We start from the raw sequence: 14,773 nt of genomic DNA, 5'->3' as shown, positions 1-14,773 counted from the left end.
GTGATGACTGCTTTAGATCGGATCATATACCGTACGCAGTAGAACAATATTCCAGTGTAATTATTTCTAGTTCTGAGGTACACATCACTTAGAGGAAAAGCTCTTCTAGTCAAATGTCAATGATCACTTGGAGAAGCTATTAAACCTATACCAACTGTGAACTGTGAATATGATTAAAGCGGCGATTCGGAACCCCCACTGCCCCACCATAGATAAAGCCGGTACCATAGCAGAGCTTGAACTGATTATAGATCGGATTTAATACAATAGCATATTTCTCCTTCCCTTCTTCTTCAACTTGCATATTCAATCTTACATATTTTTTCTACTTTCAAGCTTCCTCCACAATGCCGTTCATTCAAGCCAACACTCACCGGCTTCACTATACCGATTCTCACCCCACCGGGCCACCAGACGCAAATGGCCTGACCTTTATTTTCATTCATGGTCTTGGATCCTCTGAAAACTACTACTTCGCTGTTCTACCTCACTTGACCTCAAAGCATCGTTGTATCACAATCGACACATATGGTTCTGCTCGCTCAACATATACCAATGACACCATTTCAATCCCTGGAATTGCAGCAGATGCTATTGGTGTCCTAGATGCCTTGAATATTCCCAAAGCCGTCGTTGTTGGCCACTCAATGGGTGGATTAACTGTCACCGAGATAGGATCGGGGTATCCGGATCGGGTGGTGGGAATTGTGGCAATTGGACCGACACACCCGTCTGAGATGTTAGGATCAGTTATGGGCAAGAGAGCCGAAACAGTCTTGGAAGGTGAGTGATTCCTTTATTGCTCATAATACACATTGCCCGATTATCTTGGAAGGGTTTTCTTGGATCTTAGCGTTAACGTATCTCCAGCTGGCATGGCACCCATGGCTGAATCTATTCCATCCGCTGCCGTCGGATCCGGCAGCACCCCACTCCACAAGGCCTTTATCCGAGAGCTGCTTCTCGGTCAGGATCCTAAGGGCTACGCTGCTCTTTGCCGCGCCCTTTCAACCGCTCAGCCGGCAAACTATGCGGCCGTTCAGGCGCCATTCTTACTTCTTGCTGGTGAGGAGGATAAGTCCGCGCCCATGGCGGGTTGTCAGCATATCTTTGAGCATGTCTCGAGTAAGAGTAAGTCCCTTGAGGTGCTGAAGGGAGTTGGTCATTGGCATTGTATTGAAGCCCCTGACGAGGTTGGATCACTTATTGCAAAATTCGCGGATGACATTTCTGCTTGATTCATAGTATGAGTTACAACTTAAGTTATATGATAGCGTGGAAATCTGTCGTGTTGCCAATTCATAGCATGAAAAGTTGGGTCTAAAAAACATGCAAATCCGAAGCTTTTCGTGAGAAATGAGTGAGAAGTATAAAAATTCATTCGATGCTCCAAATGACTCATTTCAAATATGTACAAGAACGCTATCGTAAATCAAAAGTAACAGGCAGGCAATATACACATGTGCAAGCAAGTTATGTATGGTTTTCGGTTTCAAGCCTGATTGGCTCATTCATCAGCCACAAGCTTAACATCGTACTTGAGCTCAAGGGCAGCCTTGGAGTCGCCCTCGCGGGGGACAAAGTCCACGATCAAGGAGTCCTTAACCGCGAACACGGAGTCGTTGGTCAGATACTTGTCTTGGCTATCAAAGATCTGAGTAGTGAGAGGGCGGTAGCCTTCGTGAGTAGCCTAAAAAAGATAATCAGTACGGGAAGATGCGATTCACAAGGAAACGAGCTTACAAGAATATGAATGTGGGCAGGGCGGAAGGGGTGACGGTCCATCAACTCAAGGAGCTTTCCAGCAGGGCCTATTCAGCTCTTGTTAGCTTACCAAATACACCACAAGACAAGACAGAGTGTAACTAACCATCATCTGGAACGGGATAAGGTGTCGGCCGCAAGCAATAAAAGTAGTAGCGACCATCGGCATCTGTCTTAAACTTTCCACGCAAGTTGAACTCAACCTGATTGGAATCTTGCTGCTCATACAATCCATTTGTCGATGCCTGCCACACCTCAACTGACGCGCCAACAAGAGGCTTCTGAGTGGCAACATCCATTATGCGACCATGCATAAAGGCCATCTCGCCGTCATCTGGCTTAGTAACGACAATATCGGAGCCGTTCTCGCGCCACGGGGTATCGGCACGGAAGAACGGGCCCAAGATGGCGGTGGCGGTGGGCGCATCTGCAGCCTCATCGGCCAGAGTAAAAGTAATTTCATCAACAAGACTGTTGAATATCATTAGTACTAGCCTTAATTATGCATGCAGAATTCAGGTAGTCTTCAATATATGACTTACGTTTCCAGACCAATGACGTCGCAGACTAGTTGTCCCTCATTGCGCTTATCGTCACTCATCTGTCCTGCCCAATTGAGCATCTTCACACCAGCCATCCACTCGTCAACTGTAAGCTCGTTCTCGCGCGCGAAGTCATGAACGTGTCTGATCAGACCGCTCATAAGCTGACGCATACGCGGTGAGGTCTTAGGACCCATTGAGTTAATGACATTGTCGGTGAACTCGGGATCAAATCTGTGAGCGGCCATGATGAAAATGTAAAGCTATTCTTTAAGCTTTGAATATTGCTCTGAGACTTTTTCTTGGTGATACCAAAGTGAAAACCTTGGAAGGGATAAGGGTTCGGTTTTGTACAACACTTGAAGTGAATTTCGTAGAGGTTAAACCTTTTTAAAAACGGATATGCGCCGGGATGTTGCAGAGCTCCGTATTTAAGTACTATTGAAAGTAGGTGTCAGAAGATCCGACGGGATTTAGGCCACCTGGAAAGCCTAGTTGTGACGCGGCAAAGCACGGATCTGGTGCCCTGTGCCTAATTCCGGGTCCCCAAATTGAACTTGACCAACTAGTCGATGCTCATTCGAGAATTGACCCCGCAAAATGGCGGGGGCCGGTGGCCTGATTGGGTCGGTGCGGCGTCGGATGCTGATGATAACTCGGGTAATCGGATCGGGCAGTGTGGAATGAATGAAGAAGTACGCTTCCGACTCCCCCGCAGTTTCGGATGTGAGTGATCGTCATTGGTTAATGGATTTGATATTCGGGGGATTGGAGAGAGATGAGATTTAAAGTCGGCGATCATGAAAGTAGTTCACTATGTAATTTGTGAGGATGCCGATGCAGGTACTGAGTAGATCCACCTGTTACTCTACATATTACATCGGATTGGGAAAGTTAGTTAGGAGTTAATGCCTGGGAAACAAGGCCAATAAACACCATGGAATAATAGATAGAGCATGTCATTATACTGATATAACTAATCATTCAACGTCTATTCTTCGGATTCCCCTTGTTCATCAAATGAGCCGGCAACTCCTGCAACACCTCTCCCTTTTCCCAAATCTTCCCCAACTTAGCCTTCCGCTCAATAACAACATCAAAAAACTCTACCGGGAGAACCCTCTGGACACTTCCTTCAGTATCGCCACTGGCATCGGAGACAGGTAATCCCTCACTCAGAATTACCCCATTCTCACTACGCCAGAATGGACACCCAGCTTTCAATGCCTTCCGAATATCAATGTAGATCAAAACCTGTGCATCCCATCGCATACCCGAAATAACCTTTCTTTCACCGGTTCCCTGCTTAGTCTCGTTCGTTTCCTCCTGTTGTGCCGCAATTATAGATTCGAGGGATGGTCCTGTTGCGAAATGCACATGGTTTCGAGTCATGCACTTCAGTCCACCCGACTGTAGAATCAATGGCCAAGCACCGTGGAAGGTTCCATGGACTACTGTATCCGGAAGCTTAGATTCATCGTCCAATGATAGCGGCTCAAGGAAAGAGGCTGCATCGACAGTCTTGATACTGTGGCCCTGCGTCGCGCGGATAAGGTAGTTTGCGGGGTTCGCATCGGCCGCAGCAAGCGCTTGCTGTGTAGTATTGGTTTGTTCCTCTGCAGTTGAAGGTGCTTCCAGGACTGAGGTGCTCGTATCCGGCTTGACGGACTCGGCTTCTTCGACCGAGTGCGATCCGGGTATCGTTGTAGCAGTCGATGTAGAGGCAGTAGGTTGCGATGAGGGAATATGCAGGAGGGCGAAACGTTTCTTATCAGATGAGTCGACGGCGTGTTTGATTTCATCGAATGAGCATTTGATTGATTTGAGCTTGCGCCATTGTAACTGTGTAGAGAAGACTAGGTTGGTGGAATGATCAGAGATATTTTTCGTAGCTTAAGAGAGTCACATACCACATCTGCTACGTTTGCGTAGCCTTGTGTGTTCAGCTTGAGACCTTCTTTCTCTGCAGCATGGCGCAGTAACAGACTCAAAGCCTTCGAGATCTGCACATCACGAGATTGGCCTTTGCCTCGATTTTGGTCTTTATTCTGTCTCACCCTGTCTCCTGCCATAGCTGTATGCGAAGATGGTATTCTGGGTGTGTAGTGTGATATCTGTAGTGGTGCGGGGAGCTGGTCAAGATTTGCGGAGCTTGAAAATCAAGTTGCTGCGGGGCAGAATATCAAGAGCCGCAGCCGCACTGGTCGATCAGTCACTGGCACTGGGCACTCTTGGGTTTTGGCCGTATACATACCATGACTCAGAACAAAGAATGACTCACAGTGTGTCATATCGATATATCATATACCTGGTTTTAAATGAAAATAGCCTAGTCAATTACATTGACAATCAGCCTGAATGCTTAATTTTTGAATTTAAAGGCTCCCCAGGTCTTAGTACATACTAGGTAAGGAATAACATTGATCACTATCAGCCCTCTAGTAAGATATCATAACAGAACCAAGGGGTATATTCTTGAAACAAAAAGGCAAAATTACAAAATCTCAGTATCTACATCAGGGATTAATCAACTCCCCAGTGTATTTTCAACGATCACAGATGCAGCTACACTCAGCCACAGGACAAACTTTATGCCTCATGAACCAGTCTCGCGCATGGTGGGCATGGAAGCCATGATTACAATGAATACAGAAAACCACAAAGCGGCGCATCACCTCAGTCTCCGTAGCTTTACGAGGATTCGACTCTGTATCTGCAGTAATCCCCGCACGAGACATCGGATCTGGAGAGCCCAGCCAGAGTGTACATATGCCACAACGGGGCATATGACGACCACAGCGGGGACACACAGTACCAGACATAGCCGTGGACCCGAGAGGACTACCCACAGTGGGGTGAATTGTCTCTGTTGTGGCGGACGGAGAGACTTGAGATGATCCATCGCTTTGTGTAAGTGGGCGAGTGCAGTAGTTGCAGCTCAGGCTAACCTGTTGCGGCGGCGGCGGAATGAGCTTGCGTCCGTCAACAGTGACAGCAAATTGACGCGAGCCAACATCAAATCGGGCCCGCTCAAGTTGCAGTTTCCAAGAATTCATCTGTCGGCGATATGTCTCTCGCCAAGCTTCAAATTGGGTGATGTAGGCTTGATTGCTGATGATCCGCGGTACGGTATAGCTCATGGCCAGAACCGGAGTCTGGATGTCGTTGAATTTGTCAATGTAAGATTGAAACAAACCCATTGCTAGATGACCCAGACCAGTCAGTACGACACCTTCAATGTCACCCTGTTGCGTGGCTTCTGCTGTGGCATCTTTCAGATATTCGCTGAGCTCCTCATCTGGAAGCCAGCGCAATGCAACCTCCACACGGTATTTCAGTGGGAGTGTAGTTTCCTGAATAACCGCATGCCAATCTCCCTTGCTCACAAAGGCTAGAATAGCTCTTGCATATGGATCTGTAAGTTCTTTCGAGATCTCTGCGCATGTTTCTTCCCAGTCGGCACTATTATCACCCTTAGCAGCACCGGCTATTGCCATGGCCAGCAGTTTATGGGCTTGCGTGGGCTGATTGCTCCGCAGTGCCAAGTAGGCCAGTTTGGGCTCAGCCTGGAAGATAGCCAGCGCAGCAGCCTTTGTGTGTTGGCTCTCCGCCGAGAGATTCTTCACTAAATCCTCCAATTCTCGCCTTGAATGGGCTGCGCCACAGAGGCGAAGGCACAGTTGGCGGTGTTCGACACGTAAGGTTTCGCAACCAGTAAATTCAGGTAGACCCAGTTGGCCAGCCAGCTGAACTATGGTTTCCGCTGCCAGCTTCTCATCGTCTCCTTTGGAACTGTCGCGGTCTTGGCGCTTTTCGGACCCATGACCTATGGCACATATAATTAACATCAGAATCAAACAATAGTAGAGGCAAGGCGGAACAAACCCAGATCATTTTGCCAAACATTGCCCACACCAAGATAATTCATATCCAGACCATTGACCACCATGTTCATCCCTGAAGAGTCGGACCGAGCACCTGTCATGATTATTAGCATTGGGACAAAAAGGTTATCTGTAGCGCTAGCTTACGTTGAACCCATCTCCAGAAATCTTGGAGAGTAGGATCGTCTTGAACAATGAGTTGATTTCTTGCTTCATCAAAGAGGTAGCCCTCTTTACACCGGAACCGGCCGAGTGTAGAGATAGTCAATGCCTCTTTCGCCGTGAGAAGACTTCCAAATGTCCCTAAAGATAGCGCCCGCTCTCGGCTTTCTCGGCTCGGCACAGGGTCGGAGCTCAGGACCCTAGATATGCTTTTCTTCCTCTCCAAATTATGTCTAGACTCTCTGGAACTGGAGAGAACGCGAGATCTAATGTTCCCGACTAGCTCAGAAATAGGAGATATTTGTTCGGACAATGGTTGGATAGACCTTAAGTCCGAGTCGTTAGATGGGACACCACAAGCCAGTGTTCCTTTTGATGATAAAGCGACAGGCGGGCATGGTGGTTGACCCGTAATGATCTGCGGTTGACCATTGCCATCAATTCCAATGGCACTTGGCTGAGATGAGAGGCTGAGGTTAAGGAAGTCAAATGCGACTATTCGTTCTTTCTCCGCACAACCGCGAATAGGATGGTCAAATGGAGCGCAGACATCTCGAATGTGTTTGGTATAAACCGGCTCCGGGTAGTTTCTGAAAGATCCTTGGCCGAGAGTCTCATCTATAGATGAGCGATACTCTTCGGATAAATGGTCTTTGGCAATGTCAAAAGTTTTCAATTTCCCGGAGCTGGACAATGCACCTAAGGAGCCCCGATTGGTTTTGGAAAAACGCAAACTCCAAATGGTGTTCTGAGGCCTGAACACATTTTTCAACTGCAAAGCAGAAACTGCCTGGTTGGCTTTCGGGGTCGCAGCAGCAGAAGACCCAACATTGGGAGACGAGAGGCGAGGTCCAACCCGACGATCCCACACGCAAACCGTGTTTTCGTTCGACGTCACACAAGAAGCAATATAGTTCTCATCGAGCCAGTCAATTGCCAAGTTATGAACACATTGGGTTGGGAATTGTAACGAAGGGTTTCCGGGGCCCTCTAAGTGAATATGTAGATTAGCTTTTGCACGAGCAAACAGGGATCAAGCATTTAACAAACCTCTAAGATCGTAGATCCGAACAAATTGACCTTTAACTCCAGTCACCAGCATGTCTGGCTGGTCTCGGAAGAACTTGATACTAGTGATAGGCTCGGAGCTGGCTAGCTTTCGTAAAGGCTCGTGGAACCCCTTAGTAGCGCCAGCGGGGCTAAGCCGTTGATTCACGTCCCAAATATTCAAACAAAAGTCATTCCGCACGCGATCGAGACCCGATGCCACCAGCCCATGTGTACTGAATGCCACTGCATTACAATATCGTTGATTTCGTACGGGGAACGAAAGTGATTCCTTGCTATCGGCGTCGAGGCGTAGAATTGTAGCTTCCCCAGATGACTGGCCCACCGCGATCAGGTTCTCATTTGAGGTCGACCAATCGAATGCGCGAAAAAGAGGAACGTCTCGGAGGTGGGAGAGAACTTCATGCTGTATATTCCTGCCATCAAATCCAGTAACTCTGCACAGGCGAAATGCCTTCCCAGTGACGTCGACGGAGAGGAAGCGTTGCTCCGCTGTGGTCGAGCTCGGCGACCAACGAATCGCAGACTCCATAATTCCGTGAGTCTCCCTAGATTATGATTAAACAATACAGCATCAACTTTATTCAGAGGCCGGAGCCTCAGATCGAAGAAGCGCCAATTGGATATAAAATAAAGAGTACACAGCGGGGAAGAGAGAAACGAGGGGAGGTTGATATGCCTAATTTGGATGAGCGCTCATTGGCTACGTCAATCTCTGGACGGGCCGAGGGTTGCGCCGAATGGAGCTTCATTTTTTTTTTTAATTATTATCTCTAATCTCAACAACCCAACTACAAAATGCCTGACTCTCATCATTCTCGGGGAGATTCCTCTAAACGCAAGAGTCGTCATGACTCAGGAGATCTTGCACCTCGCAAAAAGCAGCACCGATCTACACGCGACCATGATCAAGACATCCAAATGGAGGATTCAGGAAGCGACGGTGACCAACGCCAGTCCCATTCAACTCAATCTAAGGGAAAACCTGCACCTCGCAATGAAAGGGAAGCAGCATCTGTGAACGATCTTAAGAGACGTATTCGAGATGTGAAACGCCTGCTCAACAAGGCCAAATTGCCCGCGGACGCTCGGGTGGTGCAAGAGCGAGCGCTTGCAGGCTATGAACAGGATCTAGCGGACGAGACCGCCCGGCGCGATCGGTCACAGATGATTAAGAAGTACCACTTTGTTCGATTCTTGGGTATGCCATCTGGACGCGTTTCCTCTGCGTGACTTTGGTTACTAATAATTAAACAGACCGAAAGACCGCAAACAAGAACCTGAACAGCCTACTTCGCCGCGAAAAAGAAGAAGGTCTCGACTCAAAACAGAAATCTCGTCTTCAACAAAAGATTCACGATGCGCGTGTTAACGTCAACTACACAATTTACTACCCCCTGACCGAAAAATACCTGTCACTCTACCCGAAGCAAGAAAAAGCATCTGCAGAAGCTGGCGCAGAATCTGGGTCTGAGGCTGATACCAAGAAACCCAAGCAGCAAGAAACAGCAACCAGACCCCCACTCTGGTCTGTTGTCGAGAAGTGCACAGCGGAAGGCACTCTTGACCGTCTCCGGGAAGGCAAGCTGAACATTGGACATGATGGCCAGCCTATTTCTGAGGCCCAAAAGCCGGCACAGCCAGTACAGCCTAAAAAGGACAGCAAAAAGCCCAAGAAAGAAGAGTCTCAAGAGGAGAAACCTACCACCAGGAGAGAGAGACGCGCTACAAAGGATGTCCCGAACGGCAAGAGGGATAAGCAGAATCGGAAGGATTATGGCAAGGAGCGAGACCGCCTGCAGGATGTTGCTATTGAGGCCGCTGGCGATGATAGTGACGGCGGATTCTTTGAGGAGTAGCCACCTGGGCACTTGTCGATATGTCTTTATTTGATATCCAACTTAGCATTGTATGAATGACAACTTTGGAAGATTTTGCCTTGCGAAGATTATGATATTGAGGCATACATTTTTTATCGACTATCACCGAATACTAGTACTCCATAAGTAGGTAGCTCCAGTCCCCATCTGGTTAGGTGGAAAACATTCGAACGATCTACCAAATCCCTTCTGGTACCATATTGACACTCTATCTTCTAGGTAGACTATACTAGTATCTGCCTAAGATAACCTAGTACTTAAAGTCTGGTATACTTATATTGAATCCATACCCATGAGCGACAAAATCTTAGCTCTGGTATACTATATCTCTTTTGTTCGTCTTCTATAAAGATCAGTTAATAATGTCGCTGCATGTTTCCTGTGCAATATCAGGCTGCATCAACATAGTCCATTGTGCCTTTTTCACTTGATAACCTTGGTTTGTAAGATAGATGTACTGCTCATAGCCGACTCAATGCCTGAAATGAGACGAATTGGTTTGTTTGTTTGCTATTATAGCCACCAACTGTTACTCGCTCGCTAATGCAAAATCACGAGACCAGGTCTAAACAAGCCTTCGTCTCTTGTTGTTTCTTCAACCCTCCCAATCTCAAACTCGTTACCCTTTGGAATCTCCTGCATTTCTTGCTCCAGCTTCCCACCAACATCTCTCTCCTTCAAATCCTACTTCAAGTTTCACTGTTGAACATCTATGACTTGGAGGCTCTAAGCCTCTGATATCGCACTACTCTGCCCGCAAGGCCCATTGATCTTCCTCATATCGTGTCTTATCTTTCTCAGGACGCGCGTTTGCACCTTGCGCTTGAGGTTTGCGTCTTGTGCTGGAAGTTTGCGTCTTGTGCTGGAGGTGATCGATCTCAAAATCTATCATCACCTTCGGCTTTCTACTACTCACGTCAATCATTCAACTCATCCCACCTGATCTTCGTTTGCTTGCTTTCATCAACACCGTCTCGACTTCATTTTGTCAACCCGATTCTCACCCATACCAGCTGGAATTTTGATACTTACCAGTGGCTACCACCACATCTTCAAGTCATCACCTGTTCTACCAACCTAACTGACTTGAATCCGCCATCATGTACAGTCAATTCAGCCGCCAGGGTACGAAGCAACTCATTCACCGACCTGCAGCAGGGGCCTGCGGTCCATTCGAAATTGACACATTTGAAGACAAAATGATGAAATTCCGTGACGCGTGTCTCGACAAACTGAGAGCATACCAAGTAGACATGGAACAATACTATGATGCGGTTGATGATGAAGAATGGATAAAAGAATGGAATTGGGATAAGGCTAAGCCAGACAAAGAAAGATTCGAGCCGCCCCCTGATCCAGAGATGCTCAAGATCGCAACCAAGGTTACTTACAATAAGAACAAACCCTGCTTCCCACCTCCCCTCTCTCGCCTCAGCGACGAGCTCGTGTACCTTGCTACGAAATTCATCAATGCCGGCGTCCGATGGAAGCTGTATCCTTATGACTTTCTCATGAGCGGCGACATCAACCCAGACCGCATACCAACAGGTCCTGCTCCTCTCGTCTGGGCATATGGTCTACCCTTTCTGCCCGTTTACAAGGGCTACTATGTCCTCACAGGCCGCCAGCATGCAGCCTGGGCCGGATGGAAAATCGACGAGAAGATGTACAAGCATATGGCTCTGGTTCCTGTGTGGTCTATTGGGCCAGTTGTTGCACCTGGTTCCTTGGTGGCGCAGACGAAGCAATGCCGTGAAGAAGAACCAAATGCGCCAGAGGTACTGGATCGTACGGTGGAGCGTCATGCAAGATTTTTCTCTATGCAATCTGGAAGACAATGTGAAAGGGGTGCTGAGTCAATTCAGGCTAACAGGGACGTGGTTACAACTTGTCCTCATTGGGGTGTGGTTGCGCCTAGAAGAGAGGATGGGTTGGAATTTGGGGTTATGCGTCTATGTGACATTCCAGGCTTCTCGGTTCACATTGGGCCGCACTCCATGGAAGAGAGCCCTCCTCAAGTTCTATCGAGAGATCTGTTTCAGAGGACTAATCTCGTGGCCTTTGATTATGACGCCTCATTTAACCGTCCCTACCGTTGCGTTGAGGAGCCGGCTATGTTTCCCCTAGAAGAGGAGACATCTGAATCTGAGTCGTCGTCTGAAGCTGGGCCATCTAAGCGCGGGCCTAGTCCGGGCCCCGGAAATAGACGTGGAAAAAGACGTCGAATCCAGGATAATGAAAGTGATGCCGATGGTGATACCGATGAAAGTGATGCTGATGGTGATACTGATGAAAGTGATGCCGATGGTGATGCCGATGAAAGTGATGCGGGCGTTATCGAATCAATTGAGCAGACTACCTGCGGTGAGCCAGTTGACGGTACCAGTCACGAAATGACCACCCCTGCACCTTCCAATATCACCTGCAGTCAGGACAATGAAAATCACAAGGTTGAATGTGCAGAGCATTCTCAGAACAATCCCGCTCAGGATGACGCTCAAATTGAAGTCCAGAATAAGGTGCATGTCGAGAACCAGGTTGAAATTCAGGATGACACGCAGGTCGAGACTCAGGCCCATGTTCAAGCTGATACCCAGACCGATGCGGTGGCTGCTACTCAGGTTGAGACCCAGATTGAAGCCCAGGTTGAAACTCAAGCCGAAACTCAGGCTCACACTCAAGACACTCAGACCGATACTCAGGCTGATACCCACGTCGAGACCCAGTCCGAACCCCAGAATGCTTAAGTCGCTAAGCATTCTATTCCAGCTACAATCATGTCCGCAGGAAATTTCAAGAACTACGACTATCTGAATGATGTACCAATATCAATACGAGCCATTCGCTTCGATTTTCTCCATCTCACCCACAGTCATTCTTTCCGGAGGCATATTTTTAGGGGTTATCAAAAACATGAAAAGAAAAAAAAACACGAAAAGAAAAAGGAACAAAAAAAAGGAATCTGTATCAATATTGTACCTATTATTAGTTATCCGAATTTACTCAAATCCAATTTGAACGAGATGAAATGCAGGCTTGTTTTCACAAACAGCTGCATAGTTAGGATTTACACTGTATTTTGGATCCAGTATTTCCCTTTTGGCCTACACCTGTGGATTACTAGTATCAAGCCAATCCTTAATCTTGCCAAGTGCAAAGATATCATGCTGTGCTTCAGACGTAGTGTAATCTTCGATTTTGCCCTCAATCCAATCCTTCGTCCCCCGAATATACTTCAACCTCTCACCAAACTTCTGACATCCCCCAAAATCAATCAAAACAGGTTGACCAGCTTCGCTAACCAGGATATTTGCCGGAATGAGATCATTATGTGCCCAACCAAGTCCATGCAAGTGCTGAATCACCGACTCGAGTCCAGCCATAAAGGAAGCTTTATCGACTACCTCATGTCCATTCCCCATATAGCTCCGAAGATTGTATGGGTGTCTATCAAGCACGAGACCGGTTATGTAACCACGAGCAACCCGGCAGCCGTGGTAACCGATGAGATTTGGGTGTGGATGCTGTGATAACTCTTCCAGCACTTATGCCTCTGCGGCAATAGTGTGGTAAAGTTGTTTCTCAATGCCCATCTCTTTGAGCATGGTGTAGAACTCCAAGGTAGGACGCTTAATGTAAAGATTTTCAGGTAGTGTTCCTGACATGGAGGCTTTTAGATGCTCTGCCCCTGATACGGGCCATGCGGGGAAGATGGAGTCATCAGCGACAGGATGGAGAGCATCCATGAGATTATCGAATAAGATTTCTGCCTTGGCAACACTTCTTTGGCCATAGTAGAAGACTTCATTGTCGTCAATGAGACCGAAAGATGTGTACTGGACTTTGTTTGTGTCAGGGTCCTCTTCCTCGGAAGCGAAGGTCAGATCGGTCCAGTTGGTAATTCGGGGTGTCATGATTCGAGATGGATGTGGGGGAGATAATGGTCTTAACGGTATTGGCCTGTTTAATCATCAATCCAAGTAGAATTCTGTGTGGGTAGATGAGGCCTGTGGTGTACTAAAGAAAGCATCAGGCAAACACCAATTGCGGAGGATAAAGACAAAATGAGCGGTAGACCCCTGTCACCTTTCGTGTGATATCTCATTTCCTCCGTGCATATGATAGATAAATTACTTCTCAATCACGTCAATGTGTTCAGAGTTTGGCGTTAATAGCTGTTATTTGTGGTGTGGCTCCAAAAGAAACAGTCCAGACGTTTGTATGGTATTGATGATAAGTAGATTCCTGCGTTCACGCAAGAGCCAGGTCACCAGATGTAATCCATAAATCCAATCAATAGCCTCAATAAAAGCCTGAGTCCAAATCACACCCTGCCTCAAAAGTCCAAGTCGAGAAGGCATCCGAGCTAGATAAAAAGACTCTCCACCTGGACCTTCACCCTCTGAAGCCTGCCGGTCAATTCACTATCCTCGTCGGAGATGATGCATGCCGCAGATATGGGGCAAGTTACTCGACAGACTCGTCCAATTGCGTTCCTACTCGGTACGTAAACGTAAGGAATGTCCTTTTCTTCGCAGTAGGATGTGAGGTGTGCGACGATCATGAGGGGTTGGGTATCAGCGGCTAGAATGACGAGTTTGGCTTTGTTTCGGTTGATATTTTTCAGCACTGCGTGAACAAATGTTATTCATGTTCAAGTTGGAAGTTTTGTATATGATATAGAGTACTAGTCAGCATATGGGGTGGGAGTTTACCTTCATTTGAACCCTTCTTGACTTGACGGGTGTACGCGGCGTGTCGGAGCAGTTCGAGGAGTTCTTGAGTAAGGCTTTCATTGGCTATGGGCCACGCTAAAAGGAGTCAGTTTTCATGCTGAGGTTAGATGATTTATTGGTTCTTGCGTACCTTCATCCTCTTTGGGGGACTCAACGTCAAGGTCCATGGGTTCTCCCAAGCTCGCCATGATGTGAACGATTGGTGATGCTAGTTGGTATGCTCGATTTTGTGGATGAGAATATGTAGGAAGCTTGAAACTTGAGGAGAAAGATTACAGAAGTGAAGTTGGATTTGGAGCCTCTGAGACTTGGAATATTGAGCACTTGAGACAACGTGATCACATACGTGTATGTCCACACCAATCACCACGGGTATGGGAATACTAAAAGTTCTGATTCTGCATTCTACATTTGATATTGAAGTTACTAGTAAAGGTCATTTGATTGAATTCATCATTCATAGCAACTTGAAGAACCGTGAAAATATAATCGAGGAGCAAAGATAAGCAACCTTCGAGAAGAAACTCCGAGATATCCACCCTTCTACTACATATGCTACCGCTGATGATAAAGGCAAGGCAATGACGTGAAGAAAAGAGCCCAGGAGGGGAGAAGCTAACTGTAGATAATGCATATTGATCAGGCGCCGATTCCCAGCATCAGGCATGAGGTTAAAAAGAAAACACAAAAATGAGCGAGAGAATCGTAAAGTGGGGGAAAAGAGATCGGGAGCATTG

The 14,773-nt window shown here is 47.2% G+C and overlaps 9 protein-coding genes across 9 annotated transcripts; 3 read left to right on the top strand and 6 right to left on the bottom strand.

Annotated features, from left to right (window-relative positions):
- Positions 1 to 347: 347 nt before the first annotated feature.
- On the top strand, positions 348 to 1,238 carry N7483_000545 (alpha/beta fold hydrolase; the record flags this gene model as incomplete). The annotated part of the gene is made up of 2 exons (XM_057083983.1): positions 348 to 783; positions 871 to 1,238. The coding sequence occupies 2 exons, from the start codon at positions 348 to 350 to the stop codon at positions 1,236 to 1,238; spliced, it is 804 nt and encodes a 267-aa protein (XP_056950132.1).
- A 269-nt stretch (positions 1,239 to 1,507) lies between these two features.
- N7483_000544 (intradiol ring-cleavage dioxygenase) lies at positions 1,508 to 2,554 on the bottom strand (the record flags this gene model as incomplete). The annotated part of the gene is made up of 4 exons (XM_057083982.1): positions 1,508 to 1,690; positions 1,744 to 1,811; positions 1,871 to 2,235; positions 2,307 to 2,554. 4 exons carry the CDS (start codon positions 2,552 to 2,554, stop codon positions 1,508 to 1,510), a joined length of 864 nt encoding a protein of 287 aa, XP_056950131.1.
- Positions 2,555 to 3,290: 736 nt separating this feature from the next.
- N7483_000543 (tRNA 2'-phosphotransferase) lies at positions 3,291 to 4,378 on the bottom strand (the record flags this gene model as incomplete). The annotated part of the gene is made up of 2 exons (XM_057083981.1): positions 3,291 to 4,148; positions 4,217 to 4,378. 2 exons carry the CDS (start codon positions 4,376 to 4,378, stop codon positions 3,291 to 3,293), a joined length of 1,020 nt encoding a protein of 339 aa, XP_056950130.1.
- A 474-nt stretch (positions 4,379 to 4,852) lies between these two features.
- On the bottom strand, positions 4,853 to 7,952 carry N7483_000542 (uncharacterized protein; the record flags this gene model as incomplete). Its single annotated transcript, XM_057083980.1, has 4 exons — positions 4,853 to 6,132; positions 6,192 to 6,284; positions 6,338 to 7,342; positions 7,403 to 7,952. 4 exons carry the CDS (start codon positions 7,950 to 7,952, stop codon positions 4,853 to 4,855), a joined length of 2,928 nt encoding a protein of 975 aa, XP_056950129.1.
- Positions 7,953 to 8,218: 266 nt separating this feature from the next.
- N7483_000541 (Efg1 domain-containing protein) lies at positions 8,219 to 9,279 on the top strand (the record flags this gene model as incomplete). The annotated part of the gene is made up of 2 exons (XM_057083979.1): positions 8,219 to 8,621; positions 8,678 to 9,279. 2 exons carry the CDS (start codon positions 8,219 to 8,221, stop codon positions 9,277 to 9,279), a joined length of 1,005 nt encoding a protein of 334 aa, XP_056950128.1.
- Positions 9,280 to 10,400: 1,121 nt separating this feature from the next.
- N7483_000540 (uncharacterized protein) lies at positions 10,401 to 12,047 on the top strand (the record flags this gene model as incomplete). Its single annotated transcript, XM_057083978.1, has 1 exon — positions 10,401 to 12,047. One exon carries the CDS (start codon positions 10,401 to 10,403, stop codon positions 12,045 to 12,047), a length of 1,647 nt encoding a protein of 548 aa, XP_056950127.1.
- Positions 12,048 to 12,404: 357 nt separating this feature from the next.
- On the bottom strand, positions 12,405 to 12,683 carry N7483_000539 (uncharacterized protein; the record flags this gene model as incomplete). The annotated part of the gene is made up of 1 exon (XM_057083977.1): positions 12,405 to 12,683. The coding sequence occupies one exon, from the start codon at positions 12,681 to 12,683 to the stop codon at positions 12,405 to 12,407; it is 279 nt and encodes a 92-aa protein (XP_056950126.1).
- Positions 12,684 to 12,845: 162 nt separating this feature from the next.
- Positions 12,846 to 13,214, bottom strand: N7483_000538 (uncharacterized protein; the record flags this gene model as incomplete). The annotated part of the gene is made up of 1 exon (XM_057083976.1): positions 12,846 to 13,214. One exon carries the CDS (start codon positions 13,212 to 13,214, stop codon positions 12,846 to 12,848), a length of 369 nt encoding a protein of 122 aa, XP_056950125.1.
- Positions 13,215 to 13,666: 452 nt separating this feature from the next.
- Positions 13,667 to 14,224, bottom strand: N7483_000537 (13 kDa ribonucleoprotein-associated protein; the record flags this gene model as incomplete). Its single annotated transcript, XM_057083975.1, has 3 exons — positions 13,667 to 13,929; positions 14,016 to 14,111; positions 14,167 to 14,224. 3 exons carry the CDS (start codon positions 14,222 to 14,224, stop codon positions 13,667 to 13,669), a joined length of 417 nt encoding a protein of 138 aa, XP_056950124.1.
- Positions 14,225 to 14,773: the final 549 nt, after the last annotated feature.

Source organism: Penicillium malachiteum (genome assembly GCF_028827825.1).
Source record: "Penicillium malachiteum strain IBT 17515 chromosome Unknown utg000001l:1.0-8184562.0:1.0-8186909.0, whole genome shotgun sequence".
Taxonomy (NCBI): domain Eukaryota; kingdom Fungi; phylum Ascomycota; class Eurotiomycetes; order Eurotiales; family Aspergillaceae; genus Penicillium; species Penicillium malachiteum.
This window is presented reverse-complemented; position numbering and strand designations above follow the sequence as displayed.